This window comes from Palaemon carinicauda, chromosome 7, assembly GCF_036898095.1.
Source record: "Palaemon carinicauda isolate YSFRI2023 chromosome 7, ASM3689809v2, whole genome shotgun sequence".
Classification (NCBI taxonomy): Eukaryota; Metazoa; Arthropoda; class Malacostraca; order Decapoda; family Palaemonidae; genus Palaemon; species Palaemon carinicauda.
The window spans coordinates 142649383-142667295 of record NC_090731.1 but is presented as its reverse complement, the minus strand read 5'-3'; the positions used below and the strand labels follow the sequence as shown (position 1 = coordinate 142667295).

General features: G+C 33.0%; 1 protein-coding gene across 4 annotated transcripts in view; it reads right to left on the bottom strand.

The window, feature by feature from the left end:
- The window catches only part of LOC137644044 (uncharacterized), a 285405-nt gene that overhangs the window by 12024 nt on the left and 255468 nt on the right, over positions 1 to 17913 (bottom strand). For all 4 annotated transcript variants that reach the window (XM_068376944.1, XM_068376942.1, XM_068376945.1 and 1 more), the window contains 2 exons: positions 16203 to 17913; positions 15405 to 15585 (listed from right to left, as the gene is read on the bottom strand). The exon at positions 16203 to 17913 is cut by the window's right edge and continues 189 nt beyond it. In XM_068376944.1, coding sequence (XP_068233045.1) covers positions 15405 to 15585; positions 16203 to 17913 — 1892 coding nt within the window. The remainder of the gene's footprint in view (positions 1 to 15404; positions 15586 to 16202) is intronic.

Sequence of the window (17913 nt, the reverse complement as noted above, 5' to 3'; positions counted from 1 at the left end):
ATGACCTCTTCTGTAGATCTATTGTACCTAAAATAGTCTATTTTTCCTCTTCAAATGTTTTCATCACACCACTTAGAGCACTTTAATTCCTTCTTTCTACCCTCCTATACCCATGAACATTCCTTGCTGCCTTTAAGGTCTCGTGGAAATTTACACACTTCCCTTCTATTCCTGTTGCTATATATTTATCCCTGGCCTATGTTTCTCAGCCCAGGACTGTTCTTATAATACAAATTGTCATATTGGAGTTTGATATATTCTCTTTCTTTACTTCTTTAACTGCACCTTTGATAACGAAAATGTTAAAAGTAGCACCCACCGCAGCATGATTTTTGTTTGGTGTTCTTATACAGTAATACATCTGAATATGGCCAATATTTTTCCATCAAAAAAAACATTATTTTTCACAGGACTTATGAGAAACAATTGGACTGTCATAAGCATAATTAGTTATGAGTACAGTACTAAGCACATTACAAAAGAAATTTTCAAATTATTTACCTCTCCTATCTAGGCACTTTTCTGTATTTGGTATTATATAAATGTAAATGTTTTCCTCTACCCATATACATATGATGTTATATACCAATGAATACTGTTGATTTTATGTATTTTCTCTCAGATTTAGATGCACATCGTTTCTTTGAGTTGTATAAGGATATAGGGATCTAAGAATATCAAGGGGCAAGTATGTTTGCACATTTTCAACATTTTCTGGTATTTGTTAACAACACAGGCTGCATGATCATGCGATGAAACTCATCCAACTCTTAATTTGAATACCGTAACTGTAAATGTACCTGCATTGTACTTGGTATGAGATATGATTCCCTTTTAATCATAGTCAGTCAGCAGATTTGCCGTCTGGATTTCTGAAGCTTCAGAAGAATTTTCAAAACAATAATTAAAAAAAACATTTGAAGAAGATTGAAAAATTAGAGCTGTATTATTGTATGGTTCTTTGATTTTTGTGAATAAAGTCAGTAACTGAAGTGCAACCTGTTAGTTCCTGTACCCAAAGCTTAAAAACAGCAGAAAATGCAAGGAAGTACCCCATGGTAATTTCATGGTTTTTGGAAAAAAAAACTTCCCGGTTAAGAAAAATTGGCACAGTATTGAACATTGGATCTTCAAGCTAATGAATGTAAGAGCAACATTTTTCTTACACATATAGGTAAAGCTAAATATTTTTGTAAAGACATGGCTACCTAATAATAATTATCTGTGAATAATTTATCCTTTGTTCCTCTTGGTCTTCCTAAGCACCTGGAATTCACAGTCCACTAAACGAACATGAGTCTGTGATGTAGCCCTAATCGATAATTTATACATACATACATATACCAAGATACTTACCCCAATTATGGGGGTAGCCGACATCAAAACAAATGAAAAAAAAGGGGACCTTTCCTCTCTACGTTCCTCCCAGCCTGATAAAGGACTCAACCAAGTTCGGCTGCTACTGCTAGGGTGCCACAGCCCACCCTCCCCCGTTATCCACCACAGATGAAGCTTCATAACGCTGAATACCCTACTGCTGCTACCTCTGCGGTCATCCAAGGCGACCGGAGGAAGCAGCAGGGCCTACCGGAACTGCGTCACAGTCACTCGGCATTCATTCCTATTTCTAGCACGCTCTCTTGCCTCTCTTACATCTATCCTCCTATCACCCAGAGCTTTCTTCACTCCATCCATCCACCAAAACCTTGGCCTTCCTCTTGTACTTCTCCCCTCAACTCTTGCATTCATCACCTTCTTTAGCAGACAGTCATTTTCCATTCTCTCAACATGGCCAAACCACCTGAACACATTCATATCCACTCTAGCTGCTAACTCATTTCTTACACCCATTCTCATCCTCACTACTTTGTTCCTAACCCTATCTACTCGAGATACACCAGCCATACTCCTTAGACACTTCATCTCAAACACATTCAATTTCTGTATCTCTGTCACTTTCATTCCCCAACAACTCCGATCCATACATCACAGTTGGTACAATCACTTTCTCATACAGAACTCTCTTTACATACATGCCCAACCCTCTATTCTTTACCACTCCCTTCACTGCCCCCATAACTGCATCCTTCATTCACTCTCTGACGTACATCTGCTTCCACTTCACCATTTGCTGCAACAATAGACCCCAAGTACTTAAACTTACCCACCTCCTCAAGTAACTCTCCATTTAACATGACATTCAACCTCGCTCCACCTTCCCTTCTCGTACATCTCATAACTTTACTCTTGCCCACATTATACAGTACCTAATATTCTATATTAAAATCATCAGCCTAATTCCCCTTCTAACACATTAGTATACTGTCATTGTATTTATTCAGTTATTTATTCACTTTATCAGCATAATTTGAAGAATTATAAATTTTTTCAACAGCATTCCTTGATTTTGCCCCCACCACACTAAGTTATGTCACAGATGTATTTCAAACACTAACTTTCATCAGATCTGCTTGACCGTCCCTTATGTTGAAGCTTAATAAAGACTTAGAACATAAGAGGATTTCTGCAATGCTATTCTGAGAATATGCCTGAGTTTTCACAAGGGCAATTCTTTTAACAATCACCTGGTTAAGAACATTAATTGGCCATTACAATTACAACTTGGAAAACACGCAGTATATTCAACAAAGCCTTGCAATTTTATTATTTTATATAGCTTTCTCATTACTCATTAGGCAAAGCTCATAATGAAAGTCAAGCGAAGGAGCAGTAAGACTGGAAGCAGCAGTATCATGATCATCAAACATGCATCATCTAAGGAAGAAGTCCTTTTCATGAATAACAGACTGACTGACTTTTGGCAGTGAGAATGCTGACCACTCAGTTCAGTATTTGATAAAGAAAAACTTCTCTTCTATTTCTAGATAATTTTAAAATTACATTTTACCTGTTAATTGGGAATACTATCATAGTTAACAATATAATTCTCATCAAGATTTCATACCAACAAAAAATTATCTATTTCTTTAATGATAGGATAAAGTAATGCTGTTTGTAAAAGTTCTTAAAAAAATTCATATTGCCCTGTTAAGTTTTTTTTCCCCTATAAAAATACATGTGTGAACTTTTTCAGTGGATTACTGTTTATTTTAAATCCCAAATTAAGAAAAAGATTCTTTTGCTTGACAGATTAATGCTGTATCCGTCACCCTTCACCATTATACCTACTACTATTCTGTGCAATAATTAGTTACTTGGCTTTTAATAAGTCTGCATAGTGTATGTGATAATGAAAATATCTAGAGTATACCAAAGTCTATGCCATTAGTATTTTTGTTTTAAGTGGCTACCGCATACATTACAGTGTTAATGTAAAAAAAAAAAAAATCTAAAGAATTTAAATTTTAAATACATAGTACTTATTCCGATAACACACTTCAATGGACATTTATAAGACACAGCATCTATATCGAGCAAAATTCCCTAGGTAATTTATTTTAAGCATACGTCTCATTACAGTGTCATAGCTAAATTCAAATTAGTTATGATAAGATGTATTTTGTTGTATAATAGAGTAAGACACTTAAATTTCAAGATATTCTAATATCTGTATCAAACTGTGATACAATTCCTGGTTAGTATCATTGTACTATAGAAATATTTTACTGTAGATGAGAGCAGTGAGAAAAAAGTAAAATTCTTGAATTGTTAATCATACTTCATTGAACAGATTATTTATTTAAAAATTTGAACTGTAAAACAAATACTGTACCTGAATACTGCAACACAAGTATAGTACCAATAAAAAAAAAAAATATGCTAGTGAATGATCTCTTTAGAGTCTAAGCACAATGTGACTGCGCTATACATGCAATCTATAGTAATGAAGGATCTTTTATTTAATTCAATATAACTGATGAGACTATGGAAATGATAATTACCCTATAACTGCCAAAAAAGCATGGCACATATTTCTATGGGGAAAATACTTGCAATTAACTTAAAAATGTTGACTCATTCCATTAACAATGAATAATATTTCATGCAAGTTACAAAGGGTTGGAGACTATTCTTGAAATCTAGGCTTAGCATTTGGTAGAGGATTTCACGATAATCAGTATGCAGTATTACTGCATTGTGTACAAAAATCATTGTCTAAATTGCAAACCACGTTGACACTGGTGTATAAAATTATCCACAAAAGTAAACAAAATAGTAAATGAATTCGTGGCTTTTGGAGAACCTAAAGGATATTTACATGATCAGATCACTATGCAACCATTTCCCCTTAAATAGTTAATCATTGTTTCTATTATTTATTAAATGTTTAAAGAAATAAACTCTCATTGATCAATTTATATGTAAGGGAGTTTATGAAGATTTCTAGGAATGGCAGGCTACTATAGACCTTTCATTCAGGGATTTGCAACAACAGCCAAGCAAATAACTGAATTAATGGAAAAGGAAAAGGCATAGCTGTTTGAGTAATATACTACAAACCAAACAATTCTTGAGAGATAACAAAGAGATATTCTCTCAATACTGTAATTGTATTCCAATTTTCATCAATGGACTTTGATGAAGTTACAGTACAAGAAAACAAGATTTACGATATGGAAAATCTCTCTTAAAAAGGAATGTTATATATATATACCAAGGCACTTACCCCAATTTTGGGGGGTAGCCGACATCAAACAAATTAAAAAAAGGGGACCTTTCCTCTCTGTGCTCTTCCCAGCCTGACGAGGGACTCAACCAAGTTCGGCTGGTACTGCTAGGGTGCCAATTTAATTTACTTTTTCTTACAAGTATCTATAAATTATGCTATTTAATTACAATACCTATCTTTTCCTTGTGGTTAGCCAAACTACCAAAAAAACATTAACAATATCCAGTGACCTAAATATTTGTATATTCTGTTCGCTACAGTAATTCGTAAATCACACTATAGTTCTATCAAAAACTAAATCATATTTAATATTTGAACTAAGGCACAATTACAGTACATATTGCACCAAGATTTAAAATAAAATACCAAATTTTCATTTTATTTACTGAGAGATGGTCTGTTGATAATATCTTTTGAATAATTCATTTACTGCTGATATCAGATTTACAATTTAATATTAAATTATAAAGTATCTACTTGAAGATGTAATAAAATGTGAAAAGATCTAACTTTTGTGCCTTACGGGAAAGATAAGAGGGGAGAAGAGCAAGAGGCCAGCAAAGGAAATTTTTTTTTGACAGCTTACTGGAGGTTGTCAATGAGAATTTAACAGCTGGATAATTTATACAGAGCTAGAGACAGAACTAGGTGAAGGCAATTAACAGCTCATGTTGAGGACATGGCACTTGGATAGATATATAATAGGATATGCTTGAAGGTATCCAAGGGGGTACAGCATATTGTATACAAATATTACAAAAGTGGGAAAGAACAAACATTTAACATTTGTAGATATAATCAGAGAATTATTTAAAATATTAAAGAAATGGAAAAAAGAAATAGGATATGAAAACATTAAATGCAGACTGCAAGCTTAAATGATCTTTTAAATTCAAATAAACATTACCAATCAAACTAAAGATCTTTAGAAAACAGAATAAATAGATTAAAAGAGGAATTAAAGGAATAACTTTGCATACATTACTAAAAGTAAATGTCAAATACTCAGATTACATAATTTTCCATGCACATAAATCCTCATTTGAAAGAGAACTATTACTGTACTTTTAATATTAAAAAGTAATACACCTTTTCAGTCCTGCATGGGTGGTTTGTATCTTGTTAAAATATATACAAGTTAAACAAATGTAATAAAATGTTTATAGAGCATGGATAACATTAGGCATGCTTTCTTTACATTAACTTATAACATTATCAGCTATGTTAAATTGTGCACGAGTTCATTCTCACATCTATCAGATAATGTTTAAACACTAACTAACTTTTTGGGATAAAGAATACTATTCTATAGTGCCTATCTATTGTTGGAGGTTGATTTGGTGGAGCAAAACCAAATGCTGTTAATAAATAGTTTCAAAAATTATTTTCATCTTTAAGCTGAGGACTCTATTGCTACTACTGTAAATAATATCTTGGTTTAAAAAAAAGGTGCTTTAAAAATGTTTTCAAGTGTGTGCTTGCAGTTATGAATGAACTTTTACTTACCCTGACAAAGCCCTAATATATTCTACAACCACATTGCATTAATAGGAGGAAACAAAACTAAAGGTTTAAGAGACTTTACATGAAACTCAATATTGGAGTAAATTAACATCATTATGAACTCCAAGTATAAATCTAACTTTGCTTTTGAAATTAAATTGAAAAAGTTGAAAGATTAAGTTTTTCAACAAATGGTAATTTCATAATGATGATACACTGCATGGTAAGGAAACACTGAAATAGTTTTCTCCACACAGTGTATACCATATCTTTCATTGTATTTTGATCGAGGTAAAGTGTAGATAAAGTGGATTTAAAAAAAAAAGGTACCCTTATTTTGTCCTGATTTATACAAATCGTTAGGTTACAACTCTGCTTTATCGATGGAGGCAGATGAATTTGAAGAAAAAAATCAGCAAAATCATAAAATTAATAGGCAAATTCTAACTCTGCTACGAAATATTGAAGTTTGCCAAGAAACATGGTTCAGTATCTGAGATTAAGTCAGCAATTCTCACTGCCTACGAAGGCAGAATTACAATATATACCATGGAAACCCAATCTTTCGGGGTCACAAGAAGCTGAAGCGACGAGGGGCTCCAAAAGACTGTCTGCAGCCCCCAAATCTGAATCTGCTTCCATTAAATAACCCTGAAAACACCACAGTTCATTACCATTTGTCTCAAGAGATCATGTAACATCCAAGACATGTGCATTTAAATGGTAAGGAAAGGTGTTGAAAAGTGATTTCTTTACATCCTGGATTCAACAGATGGCAAAACTCTATTCCAAAGAGAATAAAAACAACAATGATAAAAATAAGGTATAAACACTACATGTTTCAGGAAAATATATTATGAATATTTAATGCTGTATAAAATGTTATTTACTATCTTATGTAAATTCTAAATTATTTTTGGCTTTTACAGCCTAGAAGAATCTTTCTGTTCAAGTTTTCAATTAAATCTGAAGTAGATTGGTTATGAAGGATAGAACAAATTACATCAATTGTTATCACAGGCCATAGTTTCTTTAGATTGAAATATACTAAACTCAGTTGATCACTATAAAACAATTCTTCGTTCTCATACTAAAATAATGAATAAAAAAATTGCTATTGAGATCAAAATGAGATCTAAACTACACCAGTATATGGAACTAACTCCTACTATTCTATTACCATGATAGCATTCTACAGGAAGTTGGCTCTTAAAACACCCACAATGCACTTTATCATCCATGCAATGTACAACAGACATTTAACTAATTTTAAATGCATTCTGTAGCATCAAAAATAAATTCTCATGTTCAAATTTCCAGATGAAATTATAATGTTCCTCTGCACGCTAGAGCTAACAAGAACATAACAACTAACATGCAACCACCAAAGACTAATAAGAAAACCACCCTAATCTTTAAGCAGTCTCTGAGCCCCGATACAATCTATGATACAGTTGGATGCAGGAATTCCTGGTACACCTTGCTCTTTGAAAGTGCACCCTGTCCCACGCTAACGGCACAGCAAGTTCCTGTGTGTAGCCCCACCCACCACCTCTACAATCTCTCTCTACAGTAGCTCTTTGGTTACTAACCATGCCGTAAGGGTGTGACAGGGTGCACTTTTCCGGAAAGAGGTGTGGCAGGGACTCCAGTGTCCAACTGAACATCTACCATTCAGTTGAAGACACAGTGCAAGAGGTCATCAATTGCCAATTTTGGATGGTAACTAGCAACAGCATATAAGCATTCCACTACATTGCGCCATTCAGAAATCTCTCTCTCTCTCTATTTTGTATAAAAAAAACTTCAAGATTCTAAATGCTTCTTAAAGTAAACTTCCACAACTCATGATTATCAATTACCTTCTCGATCAGGTTCTGACGAATGTCATAAGAGACTTATCATGCCTGCAAACAACAATGGTTATCAGAATACAACAAGATTCTACATTACAGATAAGGTAATGGGACATTAGTTAACCCTTGCTGATGAGATTATTAATGCTAAAGCTTAAAGCAAATTAATCATTGGAACCAAAAGTATATGCGGTCAAAATAAACACAAAAAAGGAGATTGATAAGATCACCTTTCAACAACGAAAGCTGTAGAAGAAAATGGAAAAAAATAGAGTAAAATGCCTTAGCCTTAGATGATACCTTTCCCTTATCTATATGACCTACATTACATAATACCTTTTCTTTATCAATATGCCCTAAATTGCATAATATTTCAAGGTAACTTTTTTCCAAACTGTGCGACATTAAGACAATTCAAATAGCAATTGAATTGAATGATAGAAAAATATTAAGACTTTAAAACAATGAGAATAAAACTTATCATAATAGTTACTAAATACATTTCATAGATATAGGAGGTAAAACAAAATATAAAAGGGTATGAATAACAATTCATCATTCTAAGATCATAATTACTAAAGGATTTATCTTCCTTAATGAGGAATCATGTCCCTGAAAACTAGTTGTAATATATTCTGCATAATTTGTAATCTTTACTCACTTTCCTCAAAAATAGAAATACATGAATGGAGAGTACACAGAAAACAAGCTTTAATATTTTAAAAACTTCTGTATCATACCCACCATCTTCAATTGATTACAGAAAATGTCATTTATGGCGTGTAAAAAAAAACTGTCACTTTTGATGTTGATTTACTTTTCTATCTAATATATTCAATACGAGATACTGTATTTAGAAACTTGGAATACTACAGAACTGAAGGGAAGTTACATTTTCCAAAATATGTAACAACCTTGTTGGATATTACAACAATTAGCTGGTAGGGGACAGTACTTGTTGTATTAAGTCATCTATTTAAACAACAGGCCTAATTCATAGGTTAAATGCAGCGAAACCTATCCACTGAAGTGATGGGGTTGGGACTTCCCAGCTCTCTTTTGCTACTTTATTGCATTTACTTTGCTTTTACCAGGTCAATAACGTTACTGTATTTGCTTTTTCTTAACCTCACTTACATGAGTAAATAAAATATTGTCAGAATTTTAAATATGCTTCTGCTCTGTGTTGTTATTCAAACTTTCTATCACACCCCACAATGCAGTTACTTTGAAAATTTAAAGCTAAAAGGCAATATTTAAATTGAAAGAAAAAGTGATTTTATTTTGTGTGTTTTCTTATATTCATTTCACATACACCAACACCAAAGTATATACAAAAGATGATTGCATATTACACAATGAGACACTACATAAATTATTTTTTACTGATATGCAGTGAAAATAGAACTTTGATAATACAGGTTGTTCAATGAGATTAATCCATCATATGAAAAACTCAATCGACTACAAAAATTATTAGTCTCCTTAATAAAAACAGAAAGACATCTTGTATTTCAGTACCCCATATTTAATATTAACTTATCGGATGTCAAGCTCAATGATGAAAGTGGGAAATATAGAGAAATTCATGTTTTACTATTACGTCCAGTTTTGAATAGGAAGGGAATATAATTTTGGCTAAATGGACTTGATTTGAAGCGCATGAATTTTTGTTTGTCTACCTGGAATAAAATTAGTTTTCAAACAGTAAAAGATTCACTTTACTGCATAGTTAAACAGTATTTATGTAATTAAAAGTTAAATTTTGTCTAAAGAGCATCATGCACCACAAAAATATAAAAAAAGATAAATGAAATTGGAAAGAAATAAAAAAAAATCTTCATCCATAATACAAAATTATATTTCAAGCAAAAAATAGTGGGAATATTTTTGGGTGGGGCCAGCATATACTGAACTATGCAGCACACAACTCCAAAGTTTTAATAGTATAATAAACATGCCATATGTACTGAAATTACAAGGGTCAACTATGAACTACCGTAAGATAAAGCCACATTCAGTACTCAAAAAAAGATATGAGGAATATTTTAAGTGATAATCCATGAATTTTTGCAATCAGAAATTAAAGCAGGCTTTGGTCTCAGAATTTTTGTGTTATAGCATATGATGGATACCCATTATTTAATAAAGAAATAGTGTACAAGTGGAATGCACACTTGTTTTCACATCAACATACATACCGCAGTACAATTCATGATGGATTTCTTATAATTTGTTATAATTGTACTTAAGGGAATTGATCAGTTTACAATAACTTTAGCTCTAATCTTACTATATTGTTTGTCTTTCTTAATTTTTGGAGGATTATTACCACTGCTGAAAGGTGTACAATATTTCTATACAGTATAATCATTACATGCATAATACTTGAAATGAGATAAGCATCATAAAAATGTACAAAAGGAAACATGCTTAAATGAATATTGAAATTCTAATGATGGCTATCTACTTCCTCTGCTTTGCAGGTATCTTGCATAGCATTTCAGTTACTTGATATTTAGGATCAAATTTTCATTATTTACCTTGAAAGATTGATAGGTAATCTAGCTGCTTCCTAGATTGGGGTGGAAAGATTGAAAAGAAAGGATATTTGAATATCTACCTAAAAGTTATTTCCTTTGGTTACTATAGTCACAACATTAAGATGATAGGAGCTAAATACACAAGTTTCAAACCATATTACCTGAACAGTTTGACAATAAATATTAAATTAGAGAAAACACTATGAAGATTTATATGTAAATATCCTAATAACTTGATATGGCAAGGAACAACAATAAAGATTAATGGTACAATAAACGAAAAAAATGGATGCTATGTATTGTAGAATGATTTCATTTTAGCAAAAATAAATGAAACATGGTACTCAATCATTATAGTACAAGTACTGTATTTTCCAATTGACAGGGTTGTTGTCTATCGCAAATGGAGCAGGGATTGCCAATTAAAATCTAGGGCTACGTCCACACAGGCGGTGATTTAGAAGTTGCAGGTAGAAGCTGGCAGATAAATTGAATAAAAAGGATTAATTCCAATGGGACCATTCAGATAGAGCTGTAGATACTGGCTGAATGGATTCATTGAAATAAATGTACTGTATTTCAAATTTAACTTTAGCCAACTCCTCCCCTTACCTGCTAAATTATCAATGTCTTTTTATAGTTTATATGACATATGTTTTGACGTTACTATTTTTAGAATGATTTATTGTTAATTTGTTCTCATCATTAATTTATTTCCTTTCCTCGCTGGGCTATTTTTCCCTGTTGGAGCCCTTGGGCTTGTAGCATCTTGCTTTTCAAACTAGGGTTGTTAGCTTGGCTAATAATAATAATGATAATAATAATAATTATGCAAGAACTACCCCATTATAATTATGTGGGATAATCAAACTCACAAAATACTAATTTCTCACATAGCAACATGATGCATTCAAGTTAATATTCAAGTATGTTTATTCTATACATGAATTGCCAATATTCTTGAAAGCCTCACTAATATCATACCTTCTCCACAGAGAAGAATATTGATACCGAATTGTAATGAACTTCCCAAAACAGCTTAGTTGATTAGAATCAAAGAAAAAGCTGAAATTAGGAAAAGAAGAAAAAAGACTCGTGTTGGACATAATCTATACATATACATAATATGCTCTAACCAGTTTCTATCTCAAAAAATTAGCAGTAACCTAAAAATTCTCCTAGCTTACACACACACACACAAAAATGTCTTCATATATCATTATCTTTTATCAAGGAATAAACTAGTATGGAAAAATATTACAACTTTATCCAAGTTGAGTTTTACTTAATAGGGTTAATTCAGGTTTATTTATCATTTATATGAAATAAATAAAAAAAGCTGCTGCATAGTGTTTGGAATTATTACAATACCAAAGCAATCAGAGAAGAATATTTTTTATTGTACAGAAAACAATGCCAATATCCCACCAACTGGATTCAGTAGAATAATTAGAAGTTACTTGATTCTAAAAGGTTCATAATTTTCTATAAGGGTATTAACAAGCTAAAAATACAGCCTATGGGATTTGACTAACTAATGATAATTATGATTTTGGATATATTGTATGACTGATAGCTTATGATAATTCCTAGATTCAAGTGAAAGCAAATTGCCCTGCATCAAATCTTGTAGGCTAATCACAGTATAGTCCATTCACTGGCCTTCTCTTTTTAAACATTTTCAACTTGCAGCTTAATGCTTCCATTTTTAAGCTTTCTTGATGACTAATTTTCAAAGATGACATTTCATATAGACAAAATCAATACGCAATGCTGCACAAGATTAACTTTTCTAATGAAGTTGCTCCAAATACGAAAATGCAGTTGGACTTGCAAGAAATCTAGAAGAAAAACTATGAACTGACTATATATTTTAATCCATAATAACTTGAATTTGATAGATAATTCCTTGATCAATCACTGCTAAAGTTCTATTTTTCTTGGAGAACTCAAATCACTCCCACAAATTTTTAAGTATGACCTTTATTTCTCAGATGATTTTCAATTTACAAATTCAAGTTTTACTTAATATTAAAGTAACGGTAATTAAAATTTTGTTTGATAAAATATTTTCCATTAATACTACCTTCTTATATCCAGAGCTCCCTTCTATAAAATGTTTTTTCCCCTTGTCATTGAAATCCCTTCAACCATATCGTATTCCATCGACATAATAATTTCCCATTTGATATTGCATCTCCCCATTAATATAAATCTCAAATCTTAATAATCAACATAAAATCACTCTTGAATGCTGATTTTAGCTTATATTTTTTGTCTATGAATGTCACTGGGATGCTAACAGATCATACAAATTCTGATTTATAAACTTCACAGGAATGTAAATTAACTGTGTATCAGATAATGTAAAATTGTACACTATAAAGTAATTCAATAAATAACCCTTTTCCATAAGACAAATAAATGATTTTTGCACATACTGTACAAAAAAATTGTGAAATAAAGAGAGGATTCAAAGACTAAGGAGAAATATGTTTCATCAGTTTTCTTGGAACAAATAGAAATTTTATGATGATTTATTTTCTGTTCAATTAGCACTGGCAATAAAGTTAAAATTACTGTACAAAATATTTCAAGAGGGACAAATGGCTTCTCAAAACCTTACAAGCCTCCAATCAATAATCATACTCATAATTAGCAAGGAAAACTAAAGTAATTATGCAACAAGTGCCAATCTTATGAAGAACAAGACTAGGTACAGATGTAAAAAGAAGAATCAGGAAGAATTTCAGTCCACAAACTCAGAGCCACAAACATGAAAAGATTCTGCCAACAAAGATTTACATTATCAATAAAAATCCATTCTCAGAAAATGAATGAATATACATAAACCAGTAAACAAGCTAACACGAGTGCAAACCCAGAAAAAAAGAAAGGAAAATTTGAATAGCCATTATCATATCATATTAGGAGTGTATAGTCGTACAGAACCATAACATGGTGCAAAGAAAGATAATAGATAATAATCATAGATATAAGATGCATATACCTTGCTGATATGAGGCATTGTCACAGCAGTATGTTTGAAGCCTCATTCCATAATATTCTTCAGATAAACCCAGATAAAGATGATCTCTGATTGACTGTGGTACATCCTGAGTTATCTCAGTGATCCTGATCTTCTCGTTAGGTAGAGGAGACATAAAACTTTACTCTAATATTCTTAAATAATCTTTGCCTGTGTATTATACAGTGCATTTTCAAATAAGTATCCAAGAAACGAGGAAAAATGGGTGAAAAAAAATTAAACAGCAGGCCTACTATAAACCACATCAAGCATGTGTCAGTCAAATGTTTATAAAAGTGCTAAAATACTCGGAAAATATATACTAAGTGAAAGATATGTCTAAATTTATTGGAAGGAATGTTGATGAGGAATGAAGATATTTCAATAATAGGGCATCTATGAATAGAATTCATAGAAGGTAAAGAATATAATTCATGACACCAACAATCCAAAAATCCTTTTTTTTTCTTTGCCATTTTCTATGAACACATAAGACAAGGTCTCTGCTCGCATACTGAAATTGTTGAGAAATGCTACTCCCAGCGATTTTAGTGTTATAACTAGATTAAATGTTTGTTACACCACATTCTGACATCATAATATATATTCGTCATTATTATGATATTAGCGCTCTATGAAAAGTGTAAACTTCTCAAAATGTGTATCTGAAAGGAGGTTTAGCGTTCAACCAAAAATTAATCTCCCTTTGCCAGAATATTCATTCATTTGTATTTCAAGCAATCAGCTGTTAACTCAGTATCTTGGGGCATAACAAAAATACAGTACAGTACTGTATCCATTAGGAAAACATGCATTTATCTAGAAACCTTAATAAAATAATTTGAATGAATGAATAAATACAGTGGTATATCTAATTGGAAAAAAAATTTACCATAACTTGAATTTTCCATACTTTGTCTTGCTCTTTTTTAATATTTTTTATTCACTGTTTTCCAAATATAGTTATTCTAGTTTGAGGAGTTATTTTTGGATTATCCACAAAAATTAATCTGTGCACATTATGAGTAAATTATAACCAGAACAGGATGAAGATTTAAATTCAATGTCAAACACTGAACAATACTGTTTATCTAATATTATCACAAGGCAGAACTTTAATAATAATAATAATAATAATAATGATAATAATAATAATAAAATGACAATACTAAAGATGATGATGATATTACAGTAATAACAATATGTAATTATCATTGATCTAAACATAATCATAATATGGTTCAGTTTGGTACCCCTACTACACTGGAAACTTATATATAGTAGTAAACATATGAGAAATTGAAAGTTTAAAATAAAAAAATCATAAAACTTCCCAATCACATAAAAGCTGAATTTTTTTGCGAATAGTTTTAAAATTTAGTTCAAAATTTGAAATCCCATTACAATCCACATAATAATACTCCACTTAACAAGGTCCCAGATCCTAGTTAAAAGTCTCATTACTTTTAATTTGGCTTCAATAAGTGAAAGAATATCTCTAGGCTAGACAGTTTAGTTATACAGTGCATTAAAACTGTGTACTGTATAGTTTTAGATTTGAACAAAAATGGAGCAAGGCAAATAATTCCTTTATAAAACAAGCACAAATAAAGCACTAAAAAAAGAGAGCAATGAATTTTGTCAGGGTGAAAGTAAGCCTACAATACAGTACTGTTCTATACTGCATAAACTGAGACCATGAAAACAGCCCTAAACACTCATAATAGGCTTACTTTAACCTAAGCAAAATCAGATGCATAAATAAAGCAAAGATGTGAGCTATAGAAACAACAAAATGAATAAAGAGTGTGAAAAACAGCTTTCAAAAGATAATAAACCCTTACTTGTGGTATGGCGTACACCCTCCCCCATAGTGCGAGGGCTAACAGGCGGATGCTCAGTCAGGAATGAGTAGTATCCCGAATCCTTTTTCTCCACTCCCATACGTCCACGTCCTCCTCTACGTAACTCTACAGTAGTAGTACCCATATCAACACCCATGTCCAGGTTAGGGTCTGTGCTTCTCTGAAATTTATACAGTTTCTTTACTCCAACAGTTTCAGTATATCTTTCTAGAATATACATATTAAACCAATTTTCTAATGGAGAAAAAATAATGTGTAATGATTTGTATAGGTCATTAAGTAATAGACATGCTGTAATGACAAATAATAGTAACAGGTATATTTGGCTGCATTGTCTATTTTGGTTTAAGATACTGTAAATCACTTCATTTGTATGACTAATGGTCCTCTTCTATGGAATGACAATCTCAACCAGACACTATCACATTTCATACATGTAAATTACCTTCAAGATGATAAAGACATGATTGTCTCTTATGTGAAGTATGAATGTTGTCAAAATACTTGTCTATCTGTTACATATACTGTAGAATAAAATATTTTCCAAAATATGTAGTACTGTACTACTATTAAATACGGAATGCCTTGTTATATATACCAAATAAATACTTGAGTACAAAAATCTTAAAGCACATTATGTGGCTTAAACTCATGCTCAGGGTTCTTGAACATAAGCAATAGTATCGAACTGATCAAAACAAAATATACGCTCAAAGAAGAACCTTCATTCTAAAAATGCTGTTTTGTATGCAAGCAAGTATGAAGATGAAAATCTACCTCAAAGTGTGAGAAGTATGTGCCTGTAACTCCTGGAAGGCTTGCTGGCCGTGGAGTTTTTGGTGTAGTGGGTTGCTGCTGTCTTTGTGCTGTCTGATCCCCTGGAAATACATCAGCAAAAACTGCATCATAAGGCCCAAGTGCATCATCTTGTGTTGTTGTTGACTGAGCATCATCATGAAGTAGATCAGTATCAGAAATTTCTGAACCAAAGCCACTGGTAGAAACACTGTCACTACGGGCCAGTTCCCATGGACACAGCCATGTACTGGTATCTTTGTTAACATTCTGTTGGTTCTGTTGAGCATGTCCTGTTATATTTTGAGGCCAAGCTCTTCCAACTTCATCATAACTAGAACATTTTCTAGCCGTAAAATCTGGATTACGATGCTCTAGAAGGCGTCGTGTATTGAGATGAGTTTCGCTCGAAGAATGACATCTTGGCAGTCGCTGAGGATTTGGGGGAAGTTCTCGAGAACCTTCCTCAATTATAATTCCTGAATCACTTTGTTGTACCCCAGAACTTGGTGAATTAGGAGTGGCTCCTCCTGGATCAGCAACAGATGCTTCACATGGACTACCTGGTAACCAAACACCACTTGAAGGTAACGTGTTTGAACAAGCTGCAGTTGCTGGGATAGGATGCTGAGGATGTGAATTCTGTTGTTGTTGCACAAGAGGAACACTAAGTTCTAAGACTCTTGGACGGCCTTCATGAGACCCTGCTACTTGTATAGGTACAATAATTTCCCGCGGTCTAGGTCCTTCCTCTACAGGCCTACGTATTTCACGCTTCAATGCAGATTCTGGAGTTGCAATAGATTTTTCCTTCTGTTTCCATGAATCATCAATAGATGTCTTACATTCTATTGTCTTTCTTGCCTCTTCTGGTATTATAACATGTTCTTCTTTTTGTCTTCCATCTTCTAGTTGAACTTCTAAAACTGACCTAACTTCAGGCATTTTATTACAAGGTGTGGCAATGACCTGAGTTTCACGCACAACCAGAGGCTCGCTGCGAACATATTTGACTGGAGATGCTTCTCTTTTGACATCAATGACGCAAACAGAGACCTGTCTCCCTTCCCTTTCTCTCCCTTGTCTGGTCACAGATGAAGTTGTGGGAGTAACCTTTGACTCTCCTCTCACAACTTCTTCTGTCTTCACCCCTCTTCCAGCCTCAGATGCACCAATGTTAATTGTGGCACTACTATAATAATTGTTGGCTGACCCACTTTTACTATTAACACTATTACTAGATGTAAAGCTTTCTTTTATAGAAGAAATATTAGCCTCACGTCTGTGGTCACTACTAGTCCGACTAGATATTTCTTTACTCTTAAAGAAAGAGTTAAAGGCAGGAGAAGAAGGTGACGAGGATGAACCATATCTTTTGAAGGAGAATATCGGAGAACTGGTTGCCTCCCTGATAATGGCTGCTGTTGAGGGTGAAGGAGGTAGACAAGTTAAAGGCGTCACTGGTGAGGGACACTTGGGTGTGACAGGTAATCCATCATCACGGAGCTCATCTAAAGCTGAAACAAAACTAAGTCTCGCAAGAGCTGTGGAAGGTGACATATCGGGGGTGTGGGGACTTGATGATGGGGATGCTGGGACAGCTTCAAGAGTTGTCTTCAGATTTAAACTAAGACTCTTGGGCATACTCTGAAGGCCTGCGCAAGCATGTCTTTCAAGAATGGACGAGGTGAAT